Source organism: Pocillopora damicornis, chromosome 11 (assembly GCF_964200805.1).
Source record: "Pocillopora damicornis chromosome 11, jaPocDami1.2, whole genome shotgun sequence".
Taxonomy (NCBI): Eukaryota; Metazoa; Cnidaria; class Anthozoa; order Scleractinia; family Pocilloporidae; genus Pocillopora; species Pocillopora damicornis.
This window is the reverse complement of record NC_142680.1, coordinates 12,405,729-12,421,260: the sequence shown is the minus strand read 5'-3', so window position 1 is coordinate 12,421,260 and position 15,532 is coordinate 12,405,729. Positions and strand designations below refer to the sequence as shown.

The 15,532-nt window shown below is 40.1% G+C and overlaps 1 protein-coding gene and 1 pseudogene across 1 annotated transcript; both read left to right on the top strand.

Moving 5' to 3' along the window:
- Positions 1–2,671: 2,671 nt before the first annotated feature.
- On the top strand, positions 2,672–5,883 carry LOC149037575 (uncharacterized). Its single transcript, XM_089187869.1, has one exon. The coding sequence runs from the start codon at positions 4,654–4,656 to the stop codon at positions 5,275–5,277; it is 624 nt and encodes a 207-aa protein (XP_089043995.1). The 5' UTR covers positions 2,672–4,653; the 3' UTR covers positions 5,278–5,883.
- Positions 5,884–6,468: 585 nt separating this feature from the next.
- LOC149037574 (uncharacterized) lies at positions 6,469–7,475 on the top strand (annotated as a pseudogene).
- Positions 7,476–15,532: the final 8,057 nt, after the last annotated feature.

The window sequence follows — 15,532 nt, the reverse complement described above, 5'->3', positions numbered from 1 at the left end:
AGCTACCTATATAGAGTAACTAATGGAAGCCACCGATACAGGAGCTTCAGATATAGAGCTACTGATACGGGACAACTTAAACAAAGCTATTAATATGGAGCTACTTTTACAAAGCTACTAATTGGTATCTCATTATAAGGAGCTAATGATAGGGAGCTACTGATGGGTAGTTACCGATACAGAGTATCTAATATGGAGCCACTGATATGAAGTGAATGATACAGAAACCACTGATACGTATTAAGTAACAGGGGAGCTACTTATATCGAGCGTCCGATTCAAAGATACTGATATGGCGCTACTCATATACGGAGCTACTAATACGGAGGTACTAATATAGTGGCACTTTTATGGAGATACTTGCATGGAGTTACTGATAAAGGAGCCACTATTACGCAGCTTCTAATACGTAGCTACTTACACGAAGTTATTAGAATGGAACTACTGATTAGGACCCACTGAAGAAGAGTTAATGACGCCGCTGATACAGAGCTATTAATACAGAACCACTAACACAGACTTACTGATTAGAAGCTACTGATATGGGGTAACTGATACGAAGGAAGTGATGCAGAGCTACTCGTACGAAGCTTCTGGTGCGGAGTTTGTGATACGGAGCTTCGGATACAGGAGCTAGAGAGCTAGTGATACGGAGCTACTAATACAAGACCTACTAATACCGAGCAACTAATGAGGAGCCACTGTTACGGGGCCAATATTGCGTAACTAATAATGAGGAGCTGCTGATACAGTGCTACTAGAACAGAGCTATTGTTATCAGGGCTACTGATACAGGAGCTACTGATAAGGAGATTCTGATACTGAGCTACTAACACTGAGCTACTGAATAGGAGCTACTGATACGGAGGTACTGATAAGGAGCTACTGAAACGAAGTTTCTGATAGGGAGCTACTGAAACGGAACTACTAATATACTGGCTGAGGATACAAAGCTACTAATGAATTCCAATATTATTTATAAACTATATACCACATTGTGCATGCAGAGGGAAATGTAACTTGTAGATCTACTGTGAAAAAGCTTCATATCTGAGGATCTCCTGCTTGAATTATTGAAAATTTAATGTTTTGTAAGTGTCTGGGAGAGAGTTCCATATTTTGCTAGCTACGTATGAAAAGTGAGTGCAGACCGTAAGTCGTTGTTTTTGGGTTGGGAAGGGCCAGGATATAACTTCCGCGCAAATTGTAGGATGAAGACCGTACGGTGAACATATCTTTTAAATAACCTGAATAATTTGTAAAGAACAGACTCTTATATAACGTGATCATGAAGTTCTGGAGGCGTCTAATGAATAGAGATTTTAAGTTAACTTTCTTTAGTAGAATGTCATATGGAGAGCTGTAGTCCTGTATTATAAACCTAAGAATGCACTTATTAAGATTATCTACTTTGTCGGCATTGCGCGCACCACAGAAATGCCAAACAGAAGAACAGTAGTAAAAATGCGGCAAAATAAAGGCTTTATAAAGCTTCAATAGCGTCTCCTTAACAACAAGTTTCCGAAATCTGAGCGTCAAATTGATTATTTATTGTCTTACAGATAACTGATACGTGATTATCAAAAGAGAACCTATTATCTATTGTCATCCTAAATATATCTATCGAGTTCTTTACTAGGAAACAAAAATTGTGCTCAGTTTTTCCCAGGATTAGAGCTTGGTGCTTTTTCTAGTTAACAATCATGCCATTGTTTTTATACCACTGATTTGCGACATTAAGAGGCTGTCCGCGTAAGAACGTATAAGGCAAATTTCGGTCCTACACCGATTTCCCTAAGTTTTTCAGTGAAAGTCAACAATTCTATCCCATGTACAAATATCACATTTGTTTTGATCAATTTTATTTTTTTATTTTAACGAGACAATTTTAAAGGTCACCCCAAAACTGCTCAATTTGTCTTTTTTGATCTCTATAATTAATCCTTATTTCCCAATCTACAAAGCTGATTATTTTACATATTTAAGAATAGCCTTATTTAAATACTTCATAGGTAAAACGATTGCATTCTGTAAAATTTTTACCGAGTTATGAAACTTCCAAAATACCTTATCATGAGCATTAAAATTTGTGAGGAGTGAGGTACATGCGGTTGAAAGTTATTTTCTCTTATGTGGGACCTGATCTAGAGTCAAGTCTATTGCAGCTTAAAAGTACTTAGATAGAGCAAGTTAAATATGTAATAAAACTTTTGGGCACTCCTCATTCTGCGCCGTAGAGAGCTTTGTGAATTTAATAAATATTCGCCGTCTTGATCGATACCAAAGATAACGCAGTCCGACCAACAGACAGGTTTGTAAAGCTTAACAGCCCTAAAACACTTGAAGGTGCAGGAACAATTATCTGATGGAGTATCAAGATCGATATTAATCATCATTTTGGCCTTTTTTAACGAAATGGCTCAAATATTCCGGAAAATACTTTTTAATACCTATATGCAAATTAACTGCAGCGATCGCGTTTATACGATACACGTCACAAACAGTTTCCGTAACAACATTTAGCTATTCAAAGAAGTGTTTTTAAGAATGTGGAAACTCAATAGTTATATCATTTCTTGAATGCATTACGTAAAATTTCAAGAGCCATTTTCTTTGAAAACAATGCGCTGACGGAATCCAGTTTGTTTTAATAAATAAAGTTGTTCTTTTCGCTCAAGTGTTTTTATCTCGATAAAACACGGTTCGACAACTTATCAATATCAGGACCGAGAACCACCATAAAATCAAGTAATAAATAATGAGAGGTTGGTTTGTAGATTAGAAATAAGTATCATATCACGTTTACACCCTTGTATTTGAGATATAGGTGTGCTGAAGAACAAACAAAGAGGGAGAGCTTTCTTGCGGTTAATAAATTACTGTATGCAAATTAGCTACAGGATGTTATGTAATGTGTAGTCTTGGACATTTTTTTAGGGTTTTCTTGATGACAAAGAGTTGTGTTTTTCTTTTTTTTTTCTTTGTATTGTAGGAATTTTTTTGGTATTTCATGACAAAATTTTGTATTACATTTTTATGACCATCTTCATTTTCTACGAGGCGCCAAAAAGAAGCCTTGAGTTTCTGTTTCACCTAATTCAATTACTGATTAATTTTGAAAAAGGAATTCGACGGCAGCTACATTTCCTTTCATTAGAGGTACATCTCTTCAGAAAGACACGAAACGTTTTTTTCTTAAAGCTTATTAAAGTAAAACTTTTCAACTTTTCTGTGTGGCATTTCTATTTTTTGCGAATGAATATTTGGCAAACTTGTTTATTTCTTCCTAATTCAATTAAAATCTGTCGGAAACAAAAAGATTTTTCAGCAAGAATTTAAGACAAATCTGAGACAGTGTTTCCTGGGACGTTTTCTTTGTTAGCACTAAAAATGTCTGCTATCCCCCCAAATTGTTCTCTTTACGAAATACTTCAAAGTCCATGCGGTTCTAGTAGGGAGGAAGTAGATTATGTTTTGCTCTCGGAGTGTAACGCAGATATATCCGCCCATTTGGCTAGCTGCCACTTGTCAAAATGCAGTGAAGTTACAGAAGCCAAGTTAATCATGGCGAGAGCGGGAATTCAGCATTTGTCGAGAATTCAGCTCGAGGGAATGACCATCTGCCCTAGGTACAGACACCTACTGGGAAGATTCTGGCGAGGCCCAAGATCGTGCCAATACCCTGGCCATACTGGGAAAGTTACAAGTGTGACGGGCAGCCACGTCATAACCTTCCAAATAGCTGACGAAGTAAGACTTATATTCAAAGAAATCGCCGCTGTAGGATCACGTAAGTACCAATAGCCTTGTGGCTCTCTCTAGTTCTGTTTCCTCAAATGTCAATACCCCTATAAGTTTTTGTTGTTGTTGGTCTCATGTCCATTTCCTTTGGTTAATTATTGGTGTCGCAATCGTAAATACAAAAATGCGTGTTTTATCATCAAACAAGGAAATTTCTTTTATTCTTTTATGCTATTGCTACACTAAGACTACTGGGCAGCCTGGCTGGTGGTAATGAAGGAAACAAATATAGTCCTGAGCGGTGAATCTGCATCTCCTTCCCATGCCTCGCGCGATGTCATCCCTCTTTTACTAGTCTCTGCGGTTCGAAAAAACTTTTCCTTTATCTCACACCCACAGCGACAAGTGTTACGCACGACAGAGACTATAGGTCTCCTAGATGTGTTTGAAACGCCTAGTATTTCTCTTGGAAATGATTTAGGCTAAGCTAGACGATGACGATGACGATGAGGATGACGATGACGATGAGGATGACGATGACGATGAGGATGATGAAGACGACGACGATTTATCAGTTGTCTTGATGCAATTTTATAGCTATTTGCTCCACTTGCCGGAAGAAGCATTCTGAGCGACTGTTGGGTTTGGGATGGCACAGTTCTACGAAAGGCTCAGTCAACCTGGAAGCTGCGGGTTCTGAGAGGTTTGTTGGATATTTTATTGTTTCTAAGATACCTCACCACGCAAGCTGTTTATTCGCATGCCACGCCATACATCGAAAGTACGAAACTGAGACAAAAATTGTGTTGGTGGCTGCAGATTTAACTTTTTATGGGATAACAGTTACCCCTCTTTTCCTTTGTGAATCCCTTTCTTTACCGACTCGTTCCTTCGAAGAGAACATGTCCAATAATGTCCGTTCATACTGTCAGAAAGATTGTTTTATCTTATAGAGCGACCAAAGCTGATGCAAGAACAGCCATAGGAGCACATACTGCTGAAATGGAGACAACGCCATTTCGTCAGAGTTCTACCCCAAATAGGAAACCCTCTTCTAGTCCCTGTTGGACTCCAGCAACTCCTGAAGCAACTTTCCGTCAGATCCCCGAAGCAGAGATTCTTGGTACTTACAATGCTGCGATGGACGAGGTTGCCAGAAATATTCCTCGCAAGCGACAGCCACTACCATCACAGCTTGTCTCGTGGGAAGAAAGCAGTCGAGCCCAGCGACAGTTCTACATCGAGAAAGCGGTTGAAGACTGTATGCTCGTATGTAATGTGATAGCCCCAAACGACGGCAAGACGCTCTTTCACGCCTTGTCTTCTCCAGGTGGAGAAAAGGATGAGACAGCAGAAGCTGATGATTTGTTGAAATCTTTGATGACCACTTACAAAAACGCCAAAACCAAAAGCATCAAGACGCAAATTCTTAGGCGTATAAGTACTCGGTCAGCACACCAAAAGAACTTCACTCGCCATATGGACAGTTGTCTACACTACAGATACAGAGAGCGCGGTGTCATGCAAGAACGATAGGTTCCGGTCAAGTGCCTGAGGAGAAGGTACATCATCGTGTTCGCATTGATATGACCAAAGTCGATCATTTCGTTGAGTTCATTAATCGCCCATACTTTTATCAAGACGTGTCTTACGGAACTAAATTCCTTAAGCTAGACAGTGGCGAAACCATCGAGATGCCGAACGTGGTGCGTACCGTGACGCAGTCTACGATGATTAGCCAGTACATACAGTTTTGTCAGGAGGAGAAGTTTGAACCTCTCAGTCGCACCACTTTATTCAAAATCCTAGAAGTCAGACAAGCTTCACAGAGAAAGTCGTTACAAGGCCTCGACAATACTGCTGCCGATGGCTCTGCTGGTTTCCAGAAAATTGAAATGATTGTCGATGATCTAGAGAAAGGAAGAATGAATAGGCAATGGTGCGCTGAGGTTAAGGAAAGGCTTAAGAGTGAAAAACGCTACTTAAAGACCAATTATCGCGTTCACTGCAATCCAGAGGAGCCTTTATGTCCTGATCATTGCCGCAAGTTCGCTTTAAGTGACGAACAAGATCCCGACTTCCAGGAGAAATGCTCCCATCAACACACAGAAAACTGTAACGAGTGTCAAAATCTGCGAAATGTCTTAGATGACGTCAAAGACAAAGATCGAGGTCCATTTTGGATCCCTTACGGCAGTGAACATCAAGATGATCTGCTATACGACTTCAAACTGGCACAGATATTTTTGAGTGGAAGGCTCATATTGTTTGCTCTGTAAACCAGGAAGCAGCAAAGCAAGATCAGCTGAAGACGATAAGTACTAATCAGAACTGTGCACTGGTAATAATGGACTGGGCAATGAAGTTCCATCAGCTTAAATATCGTGAGAAGCAGTCAGATTGGTTTGGCAAGAGAGGATTGAGTTGGCACATCTCGACGGTGATCACATGTGATCCGAACCTTGAAGGAAGACTAGAACTACGGTCGTATGCCCATCTGTTTGACGCATGCCAGCAGGACTGGTCCGCTGTGTGTTCCATCATAGAAAGCACACTGAGAGAAATTAAGACCGAAAAGTCTCACATCACCTGGGTTTATCTGCGGTCAGATGAAGCTGGCTGTTATCATAATAACTCCCTCATTGCAGCAGCAAGAGGAATTGATAAGCGAGTTGGTTTAGAGCGCCACAATATGGTAAGGATGTATGTGATAGAATTCTGTGTCCGATGAAAACATGCATCCGACGTTTCTGCAACGAAGGATACGACATTCAATCTGCGGGAGACATTAGGAGGGCACTTTCTGAAAGACCAGTGAAAGGTACATCCGCATGCGTTTGCGAAGTTGACGAGGCGTAGATAACCGGCCTAGAAGTGAACAAGATAGATGGTTTTAGCAAGCTTCACAATGTCCAGTTTGAGGAGAAAGGTAATCGTGTGTGGAGGTCGTACCGAATATGGCGTGGCAAGGAAATCTCTTTTGACCAGCTGGTGTAAAGGGCCAAGGGGACACTGGTATCGTTGTTAGTGAAAAATTTTTCCCTCTTCATGATGCACGTGTTTATCAATGCTCAGATCCTGTGACAGAGAGTTCAGAAGAAGAGAATGACTGGGACGATTCGAATATAAGCACGTTTGAATGTTCCAAGCCTGGATGCGTGAAGAGTTTCCAAACATTTTCAGAGCTCGAGTCACATTTGGACGTAGGGGATCATTGCATCAAAGATGAAAGGCCGTCAGAAACGCTATATGACAAGCTTCGAAGAGATTGGGCAGACAGATTTACTACGTCAGTCAACGTCACTGAAAATGAACCGTCTGAACCTAATATCTGCCAAAGTCAAAATGTCTCAATACCCGCGTTGCACACTGTCATTATGGGCTGGGCCCTACACAGGCCACGAGCAGGATCCATTAGATTAAGTGACAAAGTTAAGAAATATCTAACTGCAAAGTGTGACCTAGGGGAACAATCAGGGCTAAAAGCTGACCCTCAGCAAGTCTCAAATGATATGCGCAAGACAAGAGATGAGCAGAATAGGAGGTTGTTTGAACGAGACGAGTGGTTGACTAAGAGCCAAGTACAGGGTTTCTTTTCTCGCCTTGCAGCAAGCAGAAGAAGTCAACAAGCACACTCAGAAATCGAGCACAATCCAAAGGAACTATTTCTAGAGGAAAAAGAAGCTGAAAGACAACAGCTAATGGCGCACATTTCTAACGAACTGAGGCTGTAACACACTCTGTCCTACGACGCCTTTAACTTGTGCAAGTGTGCGAGAGATAATAAGCTGAGTCTTTTTAATGTTCACTACTTAAAGAAATCTTGCACTTTTAAAGATTTAAATCAAGAGATAGGAAAAAAGACCTGATTGAACAACCGATGTCCTCTATACAAGAATGTCAATGCTTTAATGAAGTGTAACACGCAGGTCACGGTTGGGACGACTGTAAGCATGGAGCCCTGGCAAATCAATGACAGGGCATTTACAGTGAATTTGTTGAGAAGCAATGTGCACCGCCTGTAAGTACCCTGATGTACAGTTCTATGTCAATGAATAAGAGCGCTTAAAGCATTAACATAAGCAAACCCGTAAAAATCATTTTAAAATTGGCGCCTGTTATTTTGTAGGCCTGCCTTTAATTTCAAAACAAAAAATCATAGGCCTACTGTGACCGTGAGTCATGTTGACCCTCACTCTATAGCATGTACGAGCATTTACAAAAGAGACTTTCTCTATTGCCTCCTCGAAATTTTCTCACTGATTTATGCCTTTAACTGAAGTTACTAAATTCGCTTACCTACTCTTGGAAACGTTTACTAAATTAAATATACCAATTTCTATCGGTTGCATAATTTCTCAATTTCTTCTGGGGAGATTTTCATACTCTCGATGGCGAAACATCAACATATCATGATATAAATGCCGAGCTAAATATTTCTTTAATTTGAGTTCACCAGCCGTGAGACAATCTTTCAATGCTGATATTGCGTGACCAGGCTAGTTCACTGCAGTCCACAGTCACGCTGAAAAAACTCCACCGTGTTAATCATGAGAACCAACTAGGTCACAAACTAAAAAACTGTCACAAATAGTGAGACGAAATTTTTCCCCTAGTAAGGGTGAATTATTTTCCTGAAGAAAAACGGCAAAAGAGGTCTGAAAAAGATTATGCACAAGATAAAAACAATTGAGCGAAATGAACAACTTAGTTGTCAAAACAAACTGGATTCCTTTAGCGCATTGTGTTCAAAGGAAATGGCTCTTGAAATTTTACCTAAAGCTTTTAAGAAAGGATACAACAGATGAGTTTCACATTTATAGGAACACTTCTTTGAATGGCTAAATGTTGTTGCAGAAACTATTTTTGACGTGTATTTTAACACGAACGCATGAAACTAACTTGCATATAGGAATAATTAACGAAAAATGTCAGGATCACGCGCCCTTTGAGACACCTTGGTCTAATGATCAGTACGCCGAACTTCGGGTCAGGCGGTTAAGGTTTGAGCCTATGGGCAAAGACACTCTACTCTCTTCACAGTGCCCCTCTCCAAGTTGACTTATACCGAGTGGTAATAGAAAGATAGAGAGAGACAGAGAAAGTTTGGAAACCATAGCAATAAACCTGGAGTTATATCTCCTTTAATAAGAAGGGAACTGTAATTGAAATATTTCAGTTTTTGTCAATATTGGAAGACAGATGATTGTTAATTAGAGGTTTTTTTCTCTTGATTCAACAGACCCAGTACTGAAGTGAGCCCTCATAGTGATAGTGACAAAATGCTTTCTAAATCAATCTTCGTACCTAAAAAGTGGGTAAAAACCACTATTGTGTCCACTCTCTATGAAGGCGTATACTTGCCTCCATGAAGGCCATTTTGTGCTTTGCCGTTCTGTTTATAATTAATAGCATTTCGGAAGTAACTGTAATGTTTCATATAGCTGCGGTTGTCAAGACAGATGATTGATAACTGGTTTTGTTTTTTTTCTTGATCCAGCACAACCAGAACTAAAGTGAACCCTGATAGTGATAGCGATGAAATGCTTTCAAAATCAATCTTCATACCTAAAAAGTAAGTAATTACTAATATTCGGTCTATATCTTTTTAAGGGCGTATATTTGCTCCAGCTATTTTAAAGTGCTTTGTACCTTGACGGCCATTTTCGCATTTCTGTTATACAATTATTTTTTGTCATCATAATCAACGCAGTCACGTTTAATAACGCATTTTATATTTTTACACAAATTTGTTAGTGTATATTTGAAACATATTCGGATCTTCCTCAGAAGTGTTCAGCAACTTTGGGAAATCGTCGGTGTTCTCTGGTAAATGTTTTAACTAAAACGCTTGTTTGCCTTCAGACAACATACATAGACTCTGGGGAAATTTTCAGGAAGGGTCGGAAATCTTCGAAAAAATGAAAGACCAACGTTAGTTTTACGTTCCTATGTGTCTTACTCATATTGCTGCGCTTGCTCTTGAGATATCAGGTTGGATACTCCGAAAAAACTTCCATATCTTCGCACTTTCATGTAGTATTCATACATAATCGCCAAAACAGGCATAAGTTCTTTTCTCCTTTCAATGCAGGACAAAAACTGGTCATCGTATTTCCAGCCCCGCTGACGACAGTGCGTCTGATTTGTTAGCCTTGACACCCCAATATACGAGCAAGGGCGCAAGAATGGTTATTCTGCACAGGAGCTTGCCGAAATTGTTTTTGCTGACCCAGAAAACAAGTTCCGTTGCAGAAAACAGCCAATTAGAGTCCGTTCAAGGAAGTGTTTCCTCATTGATCTTCGATAGCTTCCCATCGAAGATCTCCATGCAGACGAAAATGGTGCGTACAAACACCAAGCCACTAGGTCAAAAACATGCCGTGTTGAAATGGTGGTAGATCATGAAGTAGACTACTTCCAAATCCTGGACTACAGGAAGATTGATTTAATCGATAATACTTACCATCTGGTACAACGGAACCGCGTCTGTGCATCTTGCAAGGATTTAAAGACAATCGTGTCATATTTTTAAGGTAAGGTCCTGGAGTTTATCACTGAGTAGTTTTCTAATCAGTCTTTTTATCTAGAAATTCTCGAAAATAAGCACCATTCGCGAATTCGTGAGGGGCGTGGTGCAATCCACGTGCACTTTCCATTTCCTCGTTCTTTCCAGACTTTTCATCCAAAGCCCACGCGCGTTCGCACAACTGACCAACACAAGAAAATAAACAGACTCCTCTGTAGTCTTAAATGGTATGGAAACTCTAGCACAAGAGCTATGACTTCCCAAAAATGTATTCGGTATATTATTTGATCTTTGTTCTTTTTTAAAGAATTAGTTAACATGTTTCTATCCCAAAGCTTGGATAGGCATCAGCTAAGAAATAAATTTCACAGAAAGGAGATTTTGCTGCGTAGCACTCAAAATAATTGGCAATAAGCGGTCAATAGAAATTAGGTGTCAAATACACTTCTTGAAAACTTTGTGGAAAACTTTTCTAATTTATTTCTTTGTTGGAAATATCTTTATGCGGGGATACGTCTTATATTATAAGATATGCATACGTATAACCCTCGTGATTGAAGATCTCTATATAGATATTTTTCATCATGTAGATGCCCAAGGTGAAAAGGTTAATAACATATGCGTTCTGGAGTATCTTGTCAAGGGTGGTGCGGAGGAAATACAGTTCAAAGTTAAGTCTCATGGCAATGCCAAGGATAAAAAGAAACCTTTCTTCCCTATTATAAAGACCGTTATTGAAGGCATCAGAAGCCAGCAAACGAGGAAGGAAACGCCAAAGGAAACATTGCAGCAACTTACACGAGATGCTGGTAGGGTTTTAGGAGCCGATTCCTCAGGCAGTATAGTACGCAGTAGGCAGCAGATATATGACGCGAGACGTCTTTCAAAGCCTACATCCTCAGCGGTACGTGCCACTCAAGACTCTTTTGCAGACTGTCTTAGAGCATCGAAAGAACAAGAGAAGGATTTTATAAGACTGTGCCAGGCCCACCCCGAAGAACTGTATGTTGTTTATGACGACAGGCGAATAAACGACCTGGCACGATTTTGTACGAGCCCGATTCAAAGCAGTTTGATGTCCATTGATCCGACATTTGATTTTGGCAAGTTTGCGGTCACACCTATAACAACCCATCATCTTATGCTGAAAAGCCGACGAACTGGAAATCACCCAACTTGATGCTTGGGCCTGTTATGATACACCACAGGAAGACTTACGTAACCTACTACACATTAGCTAGTCGTGTCGCTGCAGCTAGCCCAAAGCTAAAAGACGTAAAAGGTATTGTTACGGACGGCGAAGAGCCTCTCCAGAACAGCTTTTCGCACGTCTTCTCCAATACTCAACCACTGCGGGACTTCAGACATTTTAGACAAAATATGGACAATGCATTGAATGATTTGGGAATTTCTGCCAAGAAAGACAGAACTCCTTTTCTCAATGATGTATTTGGCTACGTGGAAAACGAGGTGTACGTCAAGGGATTATGTGACTCTGACAACGAGGTTGAATTTCGTGTTATGTTGGACTCCTTCAGGCCCCTTTGGAAGGATAGAGAGACTTTGCTGATTGAAAGAACAAGTAAGGAACAAGTATACTCCCTTGCAGTGGCAGACAAGGAGCATTGCTTGACGGAATTCTTTGAAAAGTTTGGTAAGAACTCTGTAAAGGCAACCAATATTAGTACCCTGGCAAACACAGGAATAAACAGAACTGTTTCCGGGAAAAAAGGCCAACATAACAAGACAAGGCATTGCACCCGCCAAGGGGAAAATCCTTTGCATGAAGAGTTTCCCCAAGTCTTAGACCTTTCGAAAAGGAAACTTTACACAGAGGTTTGGCAGAACGACAACCCCTTTGATGTTGTATTAATTTCCGGTAACATAAGCAAGTGTGCTTCGTGTGGATTGTCGTTTCCCAAGAGCAACCGGCCCATTCCTTATGATATTGTCTTGCGGCATTCAGAACGGTATGAATATCCAGACAAAGAAAGCCCTGGACACACGAAAAAGTCCTACAAAGAACGGAATGGATATTATCATGTGGATCCTGAATGCATCAAGCAGCGCCATCCTCATTTCCACAACGGGCTTCTTCGTGTGGATCCCGAGGTTAAGGAAAAGTTCATTTCGACTATTTAAATTGCATTTTGATGTAAATCTACAGTGATGATGATCCCAAGCGAAAGAACTCAATATAGTTAAGTTTACTGAAGTACTAGAGAAACTGGTCATCCTGTTTTTCGTCGCTCGCTAACTCTAGGAAAGCAGCAAGTAATTGGCTCCTTATACAATAAAAACAGGTCACATATTGGTTTCAAGGTATTCGCTATCGCGATTGATTTATTCAAGGAATGGATTTGCGGGAAGAAGGATTCGAGTTTGCCGTTGATGGTGCTGCCCAGTCTCTCCAGTAGCTATCAGATAAAAACAGTACTTACGACTGACGATAATAAAGAAATAGATTTTAAACTTAGTATCTGAAAGAGTATTCAAGCAATAATTACCAAAAGTGTGTTTATTTGTAACATACACGTACAGCTGTCGCATTTGCCCGTTGAAATTTTTTATTGTTCCCGAGCTAAAAAACAATAGAAAATTCTAAAGGGCATAAGGGACAGCGATACGCGTGTATGCTGCAAATAATTCTGTACCAAATTTCTTTCTTTTTTTTTTTTTTACCATATTTTTCGTCTTCATCAGACTCAACTTATTCCAAGAGAGCGCTAAATCTGACAAATTTTCGCGAATTTTTCGAGCGCACGAAAAAAAAGTGTATTAAATTTCGCTATTATTTTGATTATTAGTAAGAATAAGGCCCGACCTCGATCCTCGATCCCCGATCCAGGTAGGCTCGCATCCAGCTATGGCCGTCATCTGGAGTTTTCTCATCTCCCGAAACGACTTCGGCGTAAGTTCTTTTGGCTGACATGATTAACCAAATAATGCCGAAAAAGCAAAATGTCACAGTGACTGCTCAAGAAAATCCGAACGTCGAACAATACCCGCAAAGTACTGGCGTGAAGTAATGCAATACTTCTCGAACAATGTTTCTTGACTGGGTGCGATTACGCGACTCTACCAAGTCTGGTCTTTGTCAAATAACAAATGTATCATTGAAGAAAATTTGAAACTGTTAATAGACTAATTTTTTTTTAATATTTAATTTATTTTATGATTTAGGAAACGACGTGGCTATTTCGATGGATAAAGAGAAATTTCAAAATTGTAATCGGTTCTCAGCTCTTTGTGAACAATTCACTCACAGATCAGCATGCAAACAACGCAGGCGCGTTTCCGGCTGTCGCACAATGGATACCAGAGGTTTTATATTCTCGTGCCGCGAAACCTTGGAGCTAACATCTCTTTTTTTATCTATTTTTTTTTTCATCGCGGATTTCATACTCAAAAAATGTATTGAATATTTTAAATCACTGATGCCCGATCCTCGATCATCGACCCTCGATCCTGCTTTTCCAGGTAACCCCAGAGGGGTTCAGGGTAATTTAAAGACAATTGTCTATCGTAAACCTACCCACACCGACAAATACCTCGCCTTCGATTCTCACCACCCTATTTGCCATAAAAAGTCTGTAGCCAAAACTTTACTTAGGAGGGCTGACTGTCTACCATCTTCGTTCAATTCGAAGGCTGAGGAGAGGAAATATGTTTCCAAAGTCCTAAAGGCAAATGGCTATACAAAAACTTTTCTCCGTAACTGCCAAAAACCAGTTACAAATAGTAACGCCCTTGATGAAAGGGAACCAGCAACTGGTTTTGCTGTTATTCCTTACATACAGGGTGTTACGGAACCCATCAAGAGAATTTTGAATAGCCACAATGTTAAAGTTGCTCAAAAACCTTTTCAGACTTTGGGGCATATTTTCGCCAAACCTAAGGATCCTGTCACGAAAGAACAACGAACCGACGCCATTTATTCTATTCCTTGCAATGACTGTGACAACGAATACATCGGACAGACCAAACGTCAGTTTGGTACACGGTTAAAAGAGCACCAAAAAGCGGTTTCCTTTGCAAAAAGGAAAATTCAGCTTTATCGGAGCATACATGCCTAACTAACCATACCATTGGGAGGGATAATTCTAAAATTATTACCACGAAGCGGCGTTACCACCAGCGCCTTTGTTTGGAGGCTTGGCATATTAACTCCGCCCACGCTCCTTTAAATCGTGACGATGGCGGTTTGCTTCCTGACGCCTATTTACACCTCGTCAGAAAAAAAGGCCGCTAATTAGTGATCATATAAAAGGACCTCTTGTTGCAGCGTTTAGATCACCCCTGATGAAGGCACTAGACAGGAGTGTCGAAACGTTGGGTCTATGAATTGTAACTTCTTCGGTTACATTCATTAAATCTGTAAACCAGAGTAGCATCAAACTATGTCTACTTAAGATTTATTCCAAAATATTTTACACTAATTTCAGAGGGATTTGAGTATGACGAACAAGTTCATCAATCCATTGAATACCCCTGTTATTTCCAAACATTTTGGGTCCTGAAACTGTCAGTCAGGGCCACACTGTAATGTGTTCAAAGTATTCACCAAGGGCTACACAGATTTGGTGAATTACACCATTAAAAGAAAGTGACGTCAATTAAACATATGTGAAAGATCTGAGCAACATCTTCATCCTCGCTGTTGCTCTTGAGAATAAAGCTTATCATCATAAAAGCAAACGATGTGATGGCCAAACTCACGTGGTTTATGTTTCTGGAATTTATTTGTGAAACTCTTATCACTGCTTGGCCCACAACTTCTGCCTGCTTCAGCACTAGCCTCAAAGTCAGCATAAATCACGAAGGGTACTTTTATTAAGCGGTTATGATTCTTGAATTTTATTACACTACCCTTATCTGGCATCTCGATCCTGACTGCCTTATTTTCTGGGCAATACTCTTAAGGGAGAGAAAGCTTTTCTTTGCTTGAGGAGTGGTTCAGACACCTGAGGCAATATTCTTTCGCTCTCTTATCCTTGGGCTTTGACTTGCTAGCAGTCTGCTCATGCTTTTCATTAGACCATAGTGTACATCTGATATGAGAAGAAGATTAATTTAACCCTTTTTTATCTCTTCGCTGATCCTCGTTGCATAAAAATCACGTTCATAACCATGCACGTTAACTGCAATGTTTTCATTTTGCTTTTCAAGCTCGTTTATGTTAGTCAGCTTCATAGGGAAGTTGATATTACTCTAATCAAGCTGCTCAGATCGTGCTCGAGGGAGTTTCGTGATCCTTTGTCA